Here is a 17,114-nt window from a genome sequence, read left to right as displayed (position 1 = left end):
CAGCCCCTCGGGAGCAGGAGGGGGCAAAGCAGGTGAAAAAATCACTTTTGGGAACCAGCACCTTTCTGCGGTGCCCAGAGCGAAGCCCCAGGCTCAGGATGGGGCAGCGTCTCCTGTGCGTTACCTGCACCACGCTTATAGCTACAATAAAAATCTCTCGGAAGAAAATAAAGTATTTTTTCCCTTCCAAGGGGAACTGAAGGCACTGGAGTTACGGAGATTTGCCACGCCGGTTCCCAGCTGTGCATCTGCGGCCAGACACAAGAAAGAGCGACGTTTGGGAGGACGTGGGAACTGACTCGGCCCAATTCCTCGTTCCACATCCGAGGAGCCTGGAGCGCTTGACGGGCGCTTCTGCAAGAAGGCCAAAACCTAATTGAACCTCTTGCCTCGGCAGTGCGAAAGCAGAGCTTGCCCCTGGGGTGGAGGGGAGCAGGCACCGGCAAGGCTAATAATACACCACCGCTCCCAGGGCTGCCTTCAATTAAAAAATGCAGTCAGCTGATTTAGGAGAGTAACAAAATGTCTCCTTTGCAATCAAGCCATCAGCTTTTATCTCGCTTGTAGGAACAGGCTGCCTTCAAGAGCGAGGAAGTGGTATTTTAGAGCGTCTAATAAAGCAGTTCAAAATGAAAGTCTGCGGAACAATAGCCTTAGCTGAGAACTGGCATTTGAACAGAAAGCCGGGCGGGGGAGCTGTGCTACAATTTATTTCCTCTCATTTCATTTCATAAGAGGGAAGCAAAACAAAGCAGGCACCTGAGGCATCTCCAGCTGGTGCTGGAGATTTAGCGAATGCTGCCATCGCGCGGGGAAGCCTTTGCTCAGCCCCGGGGAAGAGGTGGGTTTGGGGGAGCCCCCAGGGGAGCAGGGGGGGCAGGATGAGCCCTGGCATCCCGGGATGCCGGTGCCAGGCGAGCAAAGGAGCCCTCTCCATCCTCCGCCGAATTCTGCGGGGGTAACGTAGGCACCCGCACGTAAGCCGGTTATCGGCTGGCGGCTCCTTATCTCCACCACAAATTGACTCAGCTTTACGTGGCCGCGATGTCGGGAGGCCGCCGGAGCTTCTGCCGGCGCGAAGCAGACGCCGTGGCTGTGTTAACGCCGGGCCTCGGGCAGCCGGCGGTTCTCCCAGTCTCCCAGCCCGTTCCTATGGAAACAGGTTGGGAGTCTGCCCAATTTTCCATAAAGAAGGAGAACGGAGAATGAACTCGTATCGATTAAGTGGCTATTTGTTGCATTTAGGGTGTTGCAATGCAAGAGGATATATGGCCCCATAACGCCAGCTATAGATTATTTCACGGGCAGGTTCTATCACGTCGACGCAGTGGAGAGCGGCGCTGTAACCTTCCCATTCTGCCTTAACAGCAGCCAAGATGAATCACGTTCACCGAGGCTGGCTTAAAGCTTCAGAGTGATCACAAGCAATTAAAAGGGGGGGAAAAAAAAAAACCCAACAGATTGAGGAGTTGATTGTCGTGTGCTCCGCGTGCTGCGGAGTCATTCGTGCTTTGGCGGAGTGAGTGGGAGACGGTGCTTACGTGGACTGGTAGCGCCTGACCCCCGGCGTTTGCAGGTCTGCCGTGAGCCTCATCCCAGGCAGGGGGGTTTGTGCTCCCAAATCCTCCTAGGAATAAAGATGTGACAATTTCAGCTGGTGGAGGGGTCCTTTTTTAGAAAATGAGTCTCCTCATTACAGAAAAAAAAAACAACCCACCACACCAAAACCAAACTGGGAAATGCAAGCCCCCAAATCTCTGAATCCAGAAATCATCTGAAAAAAAACCCAAACCCTGAACAACCCTCAACCTCAGCTTGAAAAAAACATCACTGAACGTGAGCAGCAGCCGAGCCTGGCAATTCTGGGGCCTGACTCACCGTTTCTGCGTGCCTGCGGTGACTCCAGGCTCATTGAAATGCCTTCGCAAAGCCACGGGGAAGAGGCTGCGGTGGGTGCAGGGTCCCCACCCGAAGGCACGCACGGCCACCATCTCTTTGGGATGGGCAGAGCTGCTGGCAGGGACCCGGGTCCTCTGAGGAGCTCGTCCTCGTGAGTTTTGCTCATTCACGGGCAAGTGTAGGCAGATGGCCCCCTAAAATGCATCCAGAGCCCACGCCCGTCCCTCCTGGCTCCCCTCCGCATCCACCACCCTGGCAGAAGAGGGGCTGGGGACTCCCGGTCTGGTGGTCCTAGATGTGACTATCGCTCGCCGGTTGTACCGCAGCAAAGAGGCGCTGCCCCGAGCCGCCGGCAGCCTCCGAGCCGTACGAACCACTCGCGGTGCCGGTACACCTCCCGCCTCTCCGCTGGCAGCCAGCGCCGTCGCCGCCTCGGTGCTCGGATCCTTCTGCCAGATGGTAAATGACACACAACTATTTACGCGCACGCGGCAAAGCAGCAGACAGGAACAATCTGTTCTCTGCCGGTAGTTTTCTAACTCACACGGTTAGGAAGGGTTTTGCCCGTGAAAGGGAGGATCCGCCGGGAGCAGAGGCTGTGCCTGGTTTGGGATCAGGGAGGGGAACGGCTCCATCTTCCTGGAAAGGACCGTGGGACAGGGGGGACGTGACTCGGGCCTCGGCTGGAGGGGCAGCTCTGGTATTAAAAAACATGTATTAAAACGGGGGTGAGGGGAGTCCCACGGGAAATGGGGAGCCCGTGGAGGAAGGGGGAGCCCCACGGGGGAAGGGGGGGGACAACCATAGGGGGCCCGCAGGGGATGTGGGAGCCCCACGAGGGATGAGCGGGGAGCCACAGGAGGCAGCAGAGCCCCACCACAGATGGAGGGTCCATAGGGAATGGGGGGCCCACGGGGCATGGGGGGCCCGTGGAGAGGGGGGAGGCCCGCGGAGAACACGGGGGGCTCATGGAGAGGGGGGAGCCCGGTGGGGAACACGGGGGGCCCACGTTGGAAGGTGGAACCCCACAGGGCACGGGGAGGCCCGCCGGGGACGGAGGGGCCGTAGGGGATGGGACCCCACGGAGGAGGGGGGGACCCCCCCCCCCCGATCCCTCCCCGGGGGCTCCCCACGCCGCGGGGACACACGGGCGGCGCGCAGGGCGCATGCGCGGTCCGGCGGGGCTGGGGCGCATGCGCACTGGCGCGCGCGCCGCCACTTCAGGAAACCGTTCCCGGTGCGGCGGGCGGTGCCCCGGGAAACGGCGGGAGCGGATGCTGCCTCCCAAGCGGGGGAGGGGGGGAGTTGTGCGGCCTCTCCCACAGCGGAGCGAGCCAGGGCGGGTGAGCCGGGCCACGCTTGGCGCTCGGCGGCGGCGGCACAGCCACGCGTTGCCCTGGCTAAACATGGCCGCCGCGCTTTGCCCTGAGGGAAGATGGCCGCCGCGCGGCTGCCTGCACCGTGCGCCGGCGCCGGGAGGGCGCTCGCTTACGTCATCAAGCTGCGCCGGCAGCGACACGAACGGCGGCAGCGGAGGGGGTAAGGGGGCGCGGGGGGCGGCGGCTGCGGGGCGGGGGCAGGGGCAGGCCCGGCCCGGCTCCGGGCCTCGCCTCGCCGCTAAAGCCTGGGCCCCGCCGGGCCTTCAGCAGCGTCGGGGGCACCTGCGGGCCTCCTGGGCGGAGCGGAGCCGAGCCGGCAGCCGGCCCGCGGGTGTCCTGCGGCTGCCGCCGGGCCTGGTGACACGGGCGGGACGGGGACGCGCTGGGCGCTAGGCCGCGATTCGGCCTCCAGCGCAGGCAGCCCCGGGGGGCTCGGGGACGCGGCGTGATCGTGTCCCAGCAGCCGCGGGGGCCCTGTCGGGGCCGGGGGCGCGCCCTCCCCTGCGCGCTTCACGGGTGGAACGCGTGGAATAAAGGGTTTTCCTCGGCGCCGCTCTTCTGCTTGAGTCCCGGCTTGGGGGAGCTGGCGCGGTGCTCGCGGCCCCGTCTCCCAGCCCGCCTTCCCGCACGGTGCCTTCGGGACCTCGGCCGGTCGAGCCCCTCGTGCTCAGCGCGGCGGGCCGTGCCGCAGGTACCGGGGGAAGGAGCTGCCCTCCGGGGTTTGCTTTCCCGGTCCGGGCCCAGCTGTGTCCGCCGCTGGGAAGGACGTTCTGGGCTTTGAGCGCTCACAAAGCCGAGCGTGCTTCGGCGAGCCCGGCATCCTGCCTCCCGCTGGGGAAGAGCCGCGTCGCCTCCCTGCGAGCTCCCCGGGCGGGGCGGGGGCGAGGCCGCTGTGGGAACCGAAACCGAAACGGAGCTCGCAGCCATCTTGCCGGGGTAACCGGTTGCCCACAGCTCGCCCGGCGACGCCTCCCCTCCCCGGGAGATGTTCTGCGGGTCGGGGTTTCTTTTTTCAGTTTATTTTCTTACAAAATAAGGGAATTAGGTGTATGGACGAGACCGAGGTAAGAGCATTTTCTAAAAAACCCTCTTCCTGCCTGCCAGGATTTCTGTCCTGCCTTTGGCTCAGGGGTTGCTTTTAAAACGAGTTCACGGAGTAGGGGGGCAGTGGCCCCACCACCCCCCTGAAGCCGGGAAGGGGGAACCCCCCTTGCTGCACTCAGCCTCCCCAGCACTGCACCCGGAGCCCGTGTTTATCGGAGTTGGTGAAATAAGTCACGATGGTGGCAGCTGGGTGCACTTGGAGGCTGTTAATGAACTTGTTTAATGAAAGCAAAATTTAAGTTGACCTTGAGGTGTGTCTGATGAAGGTAAAAGAGCTTTATGAAGATAAGACTTGCATCGGAAAAGCTATCTTTATGAAGATAGGTGACTTAAAGAGGTCACCAGGAGGACCTAGCAGCAGGTATCAGTTGCATGTTTTTATCCACTCAGTTTCACAGCCAGCTGTTGTCAAAGAACTAGAATACATCCCTTATTTTTAAAAAGTTTAGACTTACATCCCGTACCTGAGGGGGGTGGCACAACTGTCTGTAATATGAGTGAAATTTGGGCTACAGCTGCACACCTATCCAATTTCTCTGCGTGTTATCGCTTTACTTCCCCTGTGGCGTGATGCTTTACCTCTACGGGTCACGTAACGTGCAGGAAGCAAAGGGCATTTGGGCTTTCAGACTTTTTTTGGCCATGAGTCTAAAAACTGTTGCAGGCCTGTTGCAGCTCTGTCCTGCGTGACAGTGCGAGCCGCTGCACCTCCTTGTACTGCTTCACCTCCTTCTGCCCCCATTTCTCTGATCGTAAAGCGGGCCTGGGATTCTTCTCTCCCTCAGGGCAGAGGAGTGAAACTGGCTTGCGTTTCGGAAGCGCAGGGTGAGCCTTTGACAGAAGGCGTCACGGAAAGACAAACCACCCCTGTGCAGCTAGCTTGAAATTCAGTCCAACGGGAACAGAGGGTCACTCTTGCTAAAGCTGGTTCTCGTGATTTACTTCGCCTGCGATTCCTGACTGCTGGGTTCTGTGCTGGGCAGACACAGAGTTTGCTAATTGTGTTGACATGAATAACTTAGACTCGGTAGAAAACGGGAAAGCTTGATGGGGTGAAGGTACTTGAAAAGCCTCGGTAGCAGGGAAGCTGTTTAAGCTGAATTTCTGGAATCCTATAGTTGTGTAAATAGGTTCTGAATTCTCTGTTTTTCCTCCTAGCAGGCGCCTGTTCAGGACGGGAGAGTGCAGAGTGAATCGCAGCTCCCCTTCTCCTGGCGCACAGGCGGCCCGATTCACGCGTGTGTCCCAGCAGTGCGCTATGAACAGAGGCGCTGGTCGAGGCAGAGGCTCGTATCTTACCCGGTCAAGACGTAACTGCCCCAGCACTAATCAAGGTTTTTTTAACCGCCCTCATACCCCACAAGAAACTAATCAGGAAACCTTTTTACACCAGCAGTTCCTAACAGAGCGGGACACTGAAGTCTGTTTGCTCCAGGGACAGGGATCACACAACAAATCGCACATCAGAGGCGTGCGAGCTGCGGCACCGGCTCCTGCGGAGAGATGGCAACCCAGCTGCAGCAGAGCGGGATGGCCTAGGTTCTCCAGCGAGCGCCCGTGGGGAGGAACTTTGCCACATTATTGTCCTCCTCAGTCCCATCATCAGGAGGACTCGGAGAGAGATTCTGACACCATCAGGCTGAATTTCCAGAGACTGTCTCTTGCTGGACGAGACTGTGAACAAGAAATTCTGACGATTTTCAGGCAGCTTGGGGAGGGGAAGACTTGTACAGTTCATGATCTTGCACGTAAACTTAAAACTCAAAAGAAAGAGGTCAACCGTGTTTTGTATAAACTCTTCCGAGAAGGCAAGTTGCACAAAGGTGGAGAGACGCCGCCACTGTGGAGAATTGCCAGCCCAAGCGCAGGGAGAGAAAGAAGCCCCGCTGACCATAGCGGTGGTCGCACAGATCCAACTTGTGAGAGCAGAGGAGGAGAGAGGAGCGCAGTTGGCTCAGGAGACGCCGATCCCGTGATGGCTGAGACGAAGGACAAAATCTGCAACTACTTGTTCAGCGTGGCAGAAACGACGGCGCTCAACCTTGCCAAAAACATTGGGTTTTCGAGGGCCAAGGACGTTAACGCCTTTCTTAGCGCTCTGGAAAAGCTGGGAGATGTCCACAAGCAGAACACAAACCCCCCACGGTGGTCCCTGACAGACAGGAAACGTGAGCGGATGCAGATGAGGCTGAAGGCCAGCGCGGTAATGCAAACGGCGGATCCCACACCTGAGTCAGCTTTTCCACCTTCCTCTGTTCCTCCATGTCCCCAGGAGATGACCGTAGCTTCCCCAGCAATGACAACATCGGAAGAAGAAAGTATAGAAAACGGACAGCAGCCCTTGGGGCAAACTGATCAGAGCGATGCCAGTGACATGGAAGCAGCCCTGCCTGAGAACACCAAGCCCGAGTTCTCCAGTTTGAGTAATTATGATAACTCCGAAAACGGCAAGTGGGCCACGGATGATATCCCAGATAATCTGAACGCCATCAACAAGCAGCCTGATGAGTCAGAATCCATCATGAACTCCCAGTCTTCCCCCAGTTACGCCGCCCAGTTTGAAACTGCTTTCCCGTGTACGCCCGTAGAGAAATTGATGGCTTGTCAGGAGAAGAACCCAGTGAGTGGCCTTACCGAGTATTCCCAGTACACCTACCAGCACTGTGAGTTTGCCATGCTGGAGCAGAGCGGACCCTCTCACGAACCACGGTAAGAAAATCTCCTTCCTTTCCTGAGTTGTCTTTTTGCTTAAAATGATCTGACTTCAACTAACTTCACCCACTCAACTTTGTCCTGAAGGGCCTGCTCGTTAACGTTTACTGCATTTCGGAAGGATTAGCCTAGTTGATTTCTTGCAGCAGCTTAAAAAAAAAAAAAACCAACGACAAAAACCCAATTAAATAAACCCAAAACAAGGCTAAAATTTAACCCCAGGTAGCCCAGTTTTGGCAACCCTGCACCTCATTCTGAGCAGCAAAGGTGGGATTCGTCATTTCAGCTAGGTCTGATTTAATCATTTGGCTTTCAATTTCATTGTATAGGGAGAAACTGGTATTTCTAAGCTACCTCTCAAGGTGCTCTCACCCTGGAAGTGGTATAAAGGGAGTCCAGAACAAAGTGCTTGGGTGCAGATATCACGAGGTGAACCCGCTCTGGACATTTCTGTGGTGTAGCAGGTCAGAGCGGCCCCTGCGAGCAGAGCACGTAGCATGACACCAGGGTTTGCGGAGCCAGTCTCTGGAGTCCTGCTTCCCCTTGCTAAATCGTGGCTGTTCCTGAGCACCAGCGAGACAGTGAAAAGCACCACATGTGCCACTGGAATATGTCAATAGATCCGCTAGACAGGAAAATTGGCCTAATTTCTGAAGATGGAGTCCCAGGCTGTGTGTTTTTGGTTTTGTTTTGTTTTTGTAAGGAGGGATCTGAATGGATTCAGCCCCATAACACCTCTCCAAATGTGGTTTGACCCGTTCTCGTTGGAAGCAGATTTCCTCTGTATAGGGCTGGAGGACAGAAAAGAAGCTGTCTTTGTTAGAGTTCACAGGGAGGAGAGAGAAGCATCAAAAGCGAGAGATTTACGTGAGGCAGCACCTCTCTGAGATGGTGTGAAGGCACCGGATAGCCAGGGAAAATGCCGGAGGGACGAGTGACCCCAAATGACCAGGTGCAGATGGAACAGCGCAGGCTGCTTTTAAGCTTTCTTCGTCCCTGTGCAGGAGACGTAACCTAACTGCTCTTCGCATACAGCCATTACGCGTTTCTGGTGCTCGTGGAACACGGCAATTCATCCTGTTCCTTCAGAACAAAACCTGGAGCTGCTCCTCTGTCATGAACAGCTCTGGAAATGCGATGAAACGAGGCCCAGATGCAGACCTGTCGGGCACCCTTGGTATTTTTGTCTTCTGCCCATGGCAGCCTGGGTTTGCTCTCCCAGCCAGGAGCTAGCTGTTCCTTCTCACTTGAGTTCCAAGAGCAGCCTTACCTGCTTGCCCTGAGAAGACCGTGCTTTTGCCTCTCAATTTACCTCTTTGGTTTTCTCTTTCAAAGATTCAAGTTCCAGGCAGTGATTAATGGGCGCCGATTCCCACCAGCAGAAGCAGGGAGCAAAAAACTCGCTAAACAGGAGGCAGCAGCTAATGCTATGAAGGTCCTGATGAGTGAAGCGGAGAATGGAAAACATGGTGGAATTAAATGTGAAGAGCCGTTTCCCTCTGACAACTCTGAACCAGAATTGGTGAGTCTTGTGTTCTTTACTTGTGAGGCTGGTCAAACAGTGTCTGAAACTGGTTTCCTCCATCTTCTTGCCGTAGCCTTTGCATCCAGAGCTGCCGTCTGCGACAACTCATCTCAACCTGCTTCCTGGGAAGCACCCTATCAGCGTATTGATGGAGTACGGACAAAAATCGGGGAACACGATTGAATTCCAGCTGCTCTCTCAGGAAGGCCCACCTCATGATCCTAGGTATGGCATATTGTTGTCAGCTTTGGGGAGGACAGAAACCCTTTCCTTAATATCTTTCCTCTTCAGCACGCTACCCATGTTCCTGGACTCGTCCCTGACCTAGCTGAGTGCTCCTCTTGTCCAAGGAGTCTGGGCATGGCTCCTCCGAGACATCTGCCTCCAGGAAGAGACCAAACCCAATGCCCTTTCCCAGAGAAAGGAGCTGCTGCTTCTACCAGACCAGGAAGAGGTTCCAGTCCTGGTAGTGCTTTACCGGGAGTATTTAGGGCCATCGTGGTAGATTTAAATTGGAGATAACCCAGAAGGATTTAACTTGAACTGGGAGAAGGGGATAATAAACAGATTGAGACACTTATGCTTAACACTTTTCATATGCTATAATGTCCTGTCAGGTTCAGCTACTGTGTGAAAATGGGTGACCAAATTTTCCCTGCTGTGGTAGGAAACAGCAAGAAGGGAGCAAAGCAAATGGCAGCAGAAGTTGCTGTGAAGATTCTTTCTGGAGAGTCTGTACCCCATGTCTTGCCTGAACAGGTACAAAGAGCTTCTTTATAAGACCCAAGTGTTTTGGGTTGGGTTCCCCCCCCTTTATTTCACGTTCCACTGCATTTCACCCCACGAGGTCACGTGCTGGCTCTAGCAGAGGTTTGCTGAGCGCTCTTGGCCTGCGGTAATACCAGCTGCTCGGTATTTAACAGCCTTCTCCCGTCTAACTCCGCTCTAGCCTGTCGTGAAGCCCCATGGTGACCAGTCCATGCACAACTGTGGACCGTGGATCGCCACTCCAGATGAATCCAAGGTGGCGAAAGCGAAGGGTGTTGGGGAGCTCATCAAATACCTTAATGTCAACCCTGTCAGTGGCCTGCTGGAATACGCCCGCTCCAATGGGTTTGCCGCAGAGTTCAAACTCATTGACCAGTCAGGACCTCCCCACGACCCCAAGTAAGTAGCTGCATCTGTCCGGGAGGAAATTTTGCACTGCTGCTGTTGTCCTGAAGAAAGGGCAGAGAATGCAAAATTCCTGATGCAATTCGAGATGGCAACAGGCCGAGCTGCTGCTGCTGCCAAACCTTATGTCCAGATGACAATAAGCTACCTCCATTCCTCTCCCCTCCAGAGAATTTAAAAACCAGACTGAAATCCGTAGATTTCTTGGTTTCTCAGAAACCTGGTGCGCTGCTGTCTTTATAGGTTTGTCTATCAGGCGAAGGTTGGAGGCCGTTGGTTCCCGGCTGTAACTGCACACAATAAAAAGCAGGGCAAGCAGGAGGCAGCTGATGCAGCGCTCAGAGTCCTGATCGGGGAAACTGAGAAGATGGAGCGCATGGAAGGGATGAACGTCACCGAGGTAAATCCTCTTCTTCCAAAGCTGCGACTGCTTTTGTAGCCCTGCCTGTTCTGTGCCGTTCAGTCCAGCAGAAAAATGCCTTCAAGATCAACTGCGAGATCTTTGTTCTCTGAAGTTGTAAATAAGCTGACATTTTCCTGAAGTGGGTTAGATGTTTCCTCAGGGCACAGACGTACTCTTTTCTCCTGCTGGCGCCTGCTTCAGGGCTAAATGATCATCAGATTCTTCCACAAGCTACTGAAATGTGTTCCTGTGGTGGAGCAGGAGCAGGCTTATTTTTAATTCTCTGCCTTTTTTTTTTCCTCCTTCCAAATTCCTTCATGCTGCGTTAAAAATTGTGTGTCAGCTCAAAAAACTCATGCATCAGATAAGAGCAAGGCTCTGGTTGTGTCAGGATGGCTGTCCCAAACCTGTGCTGCTTTAAATCACACTTAGAGTTTTGCGATCTCTTAAAAGCCACGTTCCAGGCTGCACAGCTGAGCACAGCAGCTGTGGCTCTAAATAGAAAAGCCATCAGGGAGGATTTGTCGGTCAGCAGTGCTAGAGGAGGCAAGTGCCCGTCTGCAGTGGGAGCGACTGTGCAGTCTCCTCACAGGCAGCCAGAGAAGGAATTCCTCCAACGCCAGTGACAGATTTCCTTGGCTGAGTCTCTGGGAACAGGCGAGATGGCTTTTGTTCCTTTGTGATGGGGGTTTCCCCTGGCAACCTCGGGAGGCCATTCCTCAGCCCATTTCGCTTGCCGCCGTCTCTTAAATGATGCGCTAAAAGCAGAACTCAAAGCATTGGACGGGGTTTTCCCAGAAATACCTAGAAGAACTTCACCCACCCCTTGACAGGATACTGTCCGTGCGCTCCACCCAAAATTGCGCTGCCTGTAGCTCATGTTTTCTGTGTTCCTGCCTTCTGCTTGGATAGCAGGTTAGCTACTTCCTGAGTCGTTTTATTCCGTGACCTGCTCGTGGTCTCTTAGCAATCCTGGTCTTGTGTCCGCGTTCCAGCTCCCCGTGAGCGGCAGCACCCTACACGATCAGATGGCTATGCTGAGCCACCAGCGCTTCAACACCCTCACTGCTCGCATCCAGCACAGTCTGCTTGGGCGGAAGATCCTGGCCGCCATCATCATGCGGAAAGGAAACAAGGGCCTGGGAGTGGTGGTCAGCATCGGAACGGGTATGAACAGCTTCTTCCAGCGTAAGCTGAACTCTCATTTCCCCGCTAGATTCCCTGTCAGCTGCGTCTAGGGAATGGCTCTCGCTGAAGGCTTCTTCAGAGAGGGCAAGAAACGTTCCCAGGGCTCGCATGGTGTCACAAGTGATCTGCTTACAGAGAGAGAACAAAGCAAATGTGCCTGCAGCTATATTGCTCTTAATCTTTGCTTGCATTGCTACGCGCTAGTCTGTGCATCAGAGCATGGATTCCTCGCATCGTACAGCGCAAGATCCCCCAGCTTCTCAGCTGCATGTACCTTAGCTCCCTTCCTAGTTAGCTGCCACACTTCTACCCAGAGTGGTGCGCTGAAAAGGACACTGCCCCTAAACCTGTGGCAATTTAAGTCTCTGCTGTCCCTAAAGTAGTGTGTGCTCTTTGTCCCTTTATTTTCCTAACTGCTTGGATCAGGATAATGATTTAATAGTCGGGGTGCTGCTGCTGCTCAGGAGCCCAAAGAAGTAAAACTTGAAGCCAGACGAAACCCTCCCTCTTTCTGTGAAGCTGTGCGTTGACTTGGACACTTGCCTTTTTATTTATTTCAGGTAACCGTTGCGTGAAAGGAGAAGAGCTGAGCTTGAAGGGGGAGACAGTGAATGACTGTCATGCAGAAATCATTTCTCGAAGAGGCTTTGTGAGGTGAGACGAGGGGAAACGTGAAGGAGGAGGAGAGGGGCCTGCCGAGAGGTGCTGACCCATTCTAGAGGGATGTAGCTGTGACGGTTCCTTGCTGTGTTGAGAGAGGCTGTGGTCCTCTAACACTACTGTTTACCCGTGTGTTGTTAAATAGAGGGAAGTTATTTCTGATAAGAAAGGGCCATGGCTGAATGGTGCCCAAATTAGTACCGAACTGGAAACTTGCCAAGAGCCCAAGGGCCGCATCTGATGTACTTAAAATAAAGCATCCCGCAGAGGCCGCTTGGCCGGCACGCAGCGCGCGGCTTCAGTCTGAGCACAGCTCTGAGCCAAGGTGCTGGGGAATCTGCAGGCCAGGTCCACTTGTGGCCTTTCTGGATCTGGGTGTAGAAGGCTTCAGGAAAAGGTATCGAATGTGTTTGCGTTGATAAGTCAGAAATCCTTTTTCATCCGTTGGAAAGGGTTTTCCCAACTAAACTGCACAATTGTTCTCTTCTCTTTATAAACATTCAGTGTGGCAGTTTTGTTGGTTTTTTTTTTTAAACTAAAGTGAGGTGAAGTTGGACGTGCCTTGTTAATGTCTGCCCTCCCAGTTATGAACAGCAAAGCTGGCCGCTTTCTTAAAGCCTTTGCCTGCTGCCACTACACTCTGTGCGTTCCTCAGCGCTGGAAGGGGTTGAGGGCAGATCCCCGGCAAGGTGTAAAGTCCGAGGATTGCGCTCTTGCTTACTGTCTGTCTCGGCTGTTAATCTTGACAGTCGTGGCTGCTGGGCTGCTCTGGCGCAGCAGAGCCTGTCAGAGAGGAGAACGGTGAGCTCCACCTCTCCTTGCAAAATAAGTCCCTGCACAGGCTTGAGGAGCCTCTGAAGCTGCGGTTTTTCTTTAGTCCTTGACGCTATGTTGGAGACCTCAAGGTTTTTCCCTGTCCCTGATAGAAGCAGCCATAAAAGACCCAGTCATTGTAAACAGATAGTGGCGTTGTGCTAATAATACCACTTGTCTTCAGCTGCCCGTGGGGCTTTTTACACTTGGTGCTGACTAAAGGCGCTACGTTAACAACCTTGAAGTCTTCTTCACGCTTGGATCAGATGCACGCAAGCAGCCAGGCTCCTTTCTCTCTCTTGCCAGTGCTTCCCTCTGCTCACCTGACAGAACGCTTATTTTCCATTGCGTGTCCTCTGCATGGTAGGAAATCTGCTTTATTTCATGCCTTTTCTGTAGCACCAAATGCTATTTGTTGGCTTCCGAGTATTCTCAGCCGCGGCTCCTGGTCTTCGCTCTCCCGTGCGGCAGGAGCAGGTGACTTGGTGCGACAGAGGCAGAGCTTGGGACCCTGCCTGTCCCCGGCACGGGCAGTGGTTGGATTGAAATGCTCCTCGTCTGAGGAGCGAAGCAGTTTTTTGACGGGATGTTGTTATTTTCAGGTTTCTCTATAGTGAGTTGATGAAGTATGACCCGTCTAATCCTTCCTCTGCAGAAGAGAGCATTTTTGAGCCAGCGGGAGGGAAGAGACTCAAAATAAAGAGCAGCGTTACCTTTCACCTCTACGTCAGGTTTGTGCGGGGCTGTGCAGGGAGTGAGCGGTGTCAGCAGCGCTATCGCACCCCTGGCCCTGGCTGTTTTCTGAGAGTCGGTGCTAACCTGCGGAGTGTTTGTTTTCTAGCACAGCACCTTGTGGAGACGGGGCTCTCTTTGATAAATCCTGCAGCGATCAGGCGAGCGTGGTGGGGCAAGCCCAGCATCAGCCTCTCTTTGAGAACCCCAAACAAGGCAAGCTGCGGACCAAGGTGGAGAACGGTGAGTGCGCTCGCTCCCTGCACGGCGGGGTGGCTCCAGTCCTCTCCTCTGAGCCTTTCTGGAGCTCCGGAGTTTCCTTACCCCTCTCTGTGTGGTGCTGTTGGGGGATTTGAAGCATTCGGGAGCCAAAGGGGGTGGGTAAAAGGGATGGGGGCATTAGAGGGAGTCCCTTCTCCTTCCCCACTCTGCCTGTTGAACTGCCACACCAGCAAGAGTACGGCTGAAGTTTGCTGCAAAGCCTGTATGCCTCTGACCTCCCTTTCAAGCGCTATTTCATTCTGCTTCAGCCATGTGAAAAATGACTCGGCTGTAATCAGTACCGAGCTCCCTTTTTCATGTGATACTAAAATGTTCCCCAGCCCTGGAGACAGACTGACTCCCGAGGTCACTCCGTGCCCGTGCATAGAAGATAGTTTCTTGTGCAGTTGCTGATGGGGTTTTGATTTATTGAATATCTGACTCTTTACAGAAAAGCTTTTCTTCTTCTCTTGTGCAGGGGAAGGTACCATTCCTGTGGAATCGAGTGACATTGTGCCCACGTGGGACGGGATCCAGCACGGGGAGCGGTTGCGAACCATGTCCTGCAGCGACAAAATCTTACGCTGGAACATACTCGGCTTGCAAGGGGCATTGCTGTCACACTTCATAGAGCCGGTTTATCTCAGCTCTGTTACACTTGGTATGCGACCCGCCATCCCTTCCCCAAGTGATGGAAAAGCTTGTTTGTGGGGGCTGTAGGAGTAACAGGCTGAAACGTCGTTCTTGGCACAGCTGCGCTGTTTGGAAGTGAAAAGGGAGTTTGTGGATTTTATGCTGTGGGTGGAGTGGGTTTTTCTTCAAGGTTCTTGATTTTTAGAAGGCACATGTGATCTAGGAGGGTGAGACAAAAATTGCCTGTTTATGTCTTCAGTGAGAAACGCTGCAGTCTATAAACCTTCATCTTACACATCCAGGGTACGCGTAGCTGTTGCTGATCCACATGGCCGTGAGCTTGTGAGAAGCGCTGTGGTTCTCGGGGTTCGGCCCGTCCGTCACCCGTGCCGTTCCCGTTTCCTAACGCCTTCGCGTCCGTCTTCGCAGGTTACTTGTACAGTCACGGTCATTTAACACGTGCAATCTGCTGCCGCGTGGCGAGGGATGGGAACGTGCTGCAGGAGAAGCTCCAGACTCCGTATCGCATTAACCACCCTGAGGTACTGCGGCCTTGGCACCTCTTCGTCTTTCCGTCCCCCCTTCCACCTCCGCCCTTGGGTTCGGGCCTCGCTCTGCAGGGGGGGTCACCTGGCAGAAGCTCTCCAGCCAGGGTCAGGAGGCTAATGGCCAGAAACCTGCCCCCTTTGTGTCATCCCACAGCGTCCGGGGGTTACTGGCAATGGCTTGGTCTGGGGAAAAGGAGACCAAGGTCACCCCGGTAGCCTTCAGCTTAGTAAGAACCTAGCGCTTGCTGCTCTCGGGAGTTTGGGATGAGCTGAACCCCTGCCTGCAGGGGATGGAAACGCCTCGGATTTCACATGTCCCAGGTAAGATCGGAGCTGGTGTGACTGCCTCTCGAAAGCAGCAGCGGCGGGGGACCTTGAGTGTGGGGTAACTGGGGTTTTAACAGGCAAAGCACCAAGCACCTGGGATGGAAAGTAAACGCTAGGCTCCGCCACAGAGAGCAGGGGGTGGTGGGTGCCGTGCGCCCAGTCCCCTGGCAAGAGGCTCCCCTTACCAGCGAGCTCGCGCAGCAGGACCCCTGTTAAACCCTCTCACTTCTTACGCAGGTTGGGCGAGTCAGCGTATACGACTCTGCAAGGCAGACGGGCAAGACGAAGGAGTCTTCGGTGAATTGGTGTCTTGCTGATGAAAGCGAAATTGAAGTCTTGGATGGCACAAAAGGGAAAGTAGATGGGTAAGAGGAGCCTTTCCTGATGCTGCTTTTCTGGTTGGGGAAGGGGGGGCAGCTCTGAAGTGGCGAGTACGCTCGGCGCTGTTAGAGCACCTGACGTGGAGAGGGGAATTTCAAACTGATGTAAACGAGCGCTCTTGAAGCGAAACAAAATATTGCCCAGCCCGGACCCTACAACAGAGCCCCGCTGAGCCAAGAGATCTCGCAGGCATCGCCTTGGGGGTTTCTCCCTGTGCCCCCTGCTCCTCTTTGCTCTTCTGAGTGTCATGTCCTTCACTGCTGCCTTTGTCTCCTTCTCAGACCGAAGCTGGAGGTGTCTCGTGTGTCCAAGAGGAAAATGTTCGCCCTTTTCCAGCAGTTATGTGCCAAGAACAACTGCAAAGACCTGCAGAACCTCTCGGTGTACTCGGATGCTAAGGAGGCAGCCGTGGAGTACCAAGAAGCCAAGCAGTGCTTCTTCAGCACGCTGGAAGAGATGGGCTACGGCAGCTGGATCCGCAAACCCCAAGAGGAAGATAATTTCTCTTTCCCTGATGCATAACGAGATGCCCTGCGTGTGTGGGGGGGTGAGCGTGCACAGGCGTGTGCGTGGGTGTTTGCGTCCTTCTTTCACCACCTTCTTTTTGAAGTGGAATCGGGAGCGTGCAGCAGTTTCCCCTGTAGGCCTGGCTGCCTCCTCTCTCTGCTCTTGTTACTCTGAGACCCTGCCCTTTCTCTTTTTAAAACATGCATGAAAATTATTGTCCTTTTTTAAACTAGAGCAGGCTCAGTCCCTGTTTACTTTTATGTTTTCGTCTCCTCTTTTTTTAAAAGAAGATACAAGAAACCGGAGGGATTCTCAGACTGCGAGCACTAAACCTTTGGACTGTGCACTACAGATCCCTCTGGCAGGTTTTGAGGCAAATTTTCTCTTTTGAGGGGAAAAAAAAAAAAAAAAGCTGACTGGCTGGTTTTATGTGTCTCTGTCAGAAGGTGGCTGGCAGCCCGTCTGAGCTGGGACGCGGGACCCATTTCTGCAAAACAGCCGCCAGGACCAGCATAACATTCCGCGTTAATAATAAAAAAAGAAAGTTTCTGTATTATAGCTGGCTCTGTGCCACGGGTGTTAATTCCTGCAGAGTGAAAGAGGGGCCCTGGGTAGAGCTGGGTGAGGTTTGGAGAGGAATGGAGGTGAGTTCGCTTTTTCTAAATGACGAATGATCTTGTGTAGAGCTGTGGCAGTTGTGGCTTAAGCCTCTTGCCTGAAGCAGGGGCTCATCGGGCAGAATGGAGCCCTGAGGGCTTGAGTGTACCCTGAAGTGACGGGGCAGGGTTCTCCTCCGTCTCTGGATCTCCTCTCCGGTCTCGGGAGGTCACTTGGGAGGCTGGTGGTGGCTGCAGGCCGCGTTGTCTCAA

General features: G+C 54.4%; 1 protein-coding gene and 1 long non-coding RNA gene across 5 annotated transcripts; one reads left to right on the top strand and one right to left on the bottom strand.

The window, feature by feature from the left end:
• Window positions 1–139: 139 nt before the first annotated feature.
• Window positions 140–2,721, bottom strand: LOC142094151 (uncharacterized). Its single transcript, XR_012677612.1, has 3 exons — window positions 2,444–2,721; window positions 1,879–2,348; window positions 140–1,627 (listed from the first exon to the last, which is right to left on the bottom strand). It is a non-coding gene; the product is annotated as an uncharacterized LOC142094151 (long non-coding RNA).
• Window positions 2,722–3,319: 598 nt separating this feature from the next.
• Window positions 3,320–16,803, top strand: ADAR (adenosine deaminase RNA specific). Of its 4 annotated transcripts, none has more exons than XM_075176236.1 (15): window positions 3,320–3,438; window positions 5,544–7,091; window positions 8,430–8,616; window positions 8,693–8,844; window positions 9,237–9,378; window positions 9,569–9,786; window positions 10,036–10,192; window positions 11,191–11,362; window positions 11,944–12,037; window positions 13,459–13,587; window positions 13,698–13,831; window positions 14,328–14,510; window positions 14,912–15,024; window positions 15,595–15,722; window positions 16,020–16,803. In XM_075176236.1, the coding sequence occupies exons 1-15, from the start codon at window positions 3,335–3,337 to the stop codon at window positions 16,258–16,260; spliced, it is 3,702 nt and encodes a 1,233-aa protein (XP_075032337.1). In that variant the 5' UTR covers window positions 3,320–3,334; the 3' UTR covers window positions 16,261–16,803. The 4 variants fall into 4 exon arrangements, with proteins under 4 accessions (XP_075032337.1, XP_075032335.1, XP_075032338.1 ...); XM_075176234.1 differs by having other exon boundaries at window positions 5,541–7,091; XM_075176237.1 differs by lacking the exon at window positions 3,320–3,438 and adding an exon at window positions 3,917–4,342 and having other exon boundaries at window positions 5,541–7,091.
• The last annotated feature ends 311 nt before the right edge of the window (window positions 16,804–17,114 follow it).

This window comes from Calonectris borealis, chromosome 29, assembly GCF_964195595.1.
Source record: "Calonectris borealis chromosome 29, bCalBor7.hap1.2, whole genome shotgun sequence".
Lineage (NCBI taxonomy): Eukaryota > Metazoa > Chordata > Aves > Procellariiformes > Procellariidae > Calonectris > Calonectris borealis.
The sequence above is the reverse complement of the archived record's forward strand: the minus strand, read 5'-3'. Positions and strand labels throughout refer to the sequence as shown.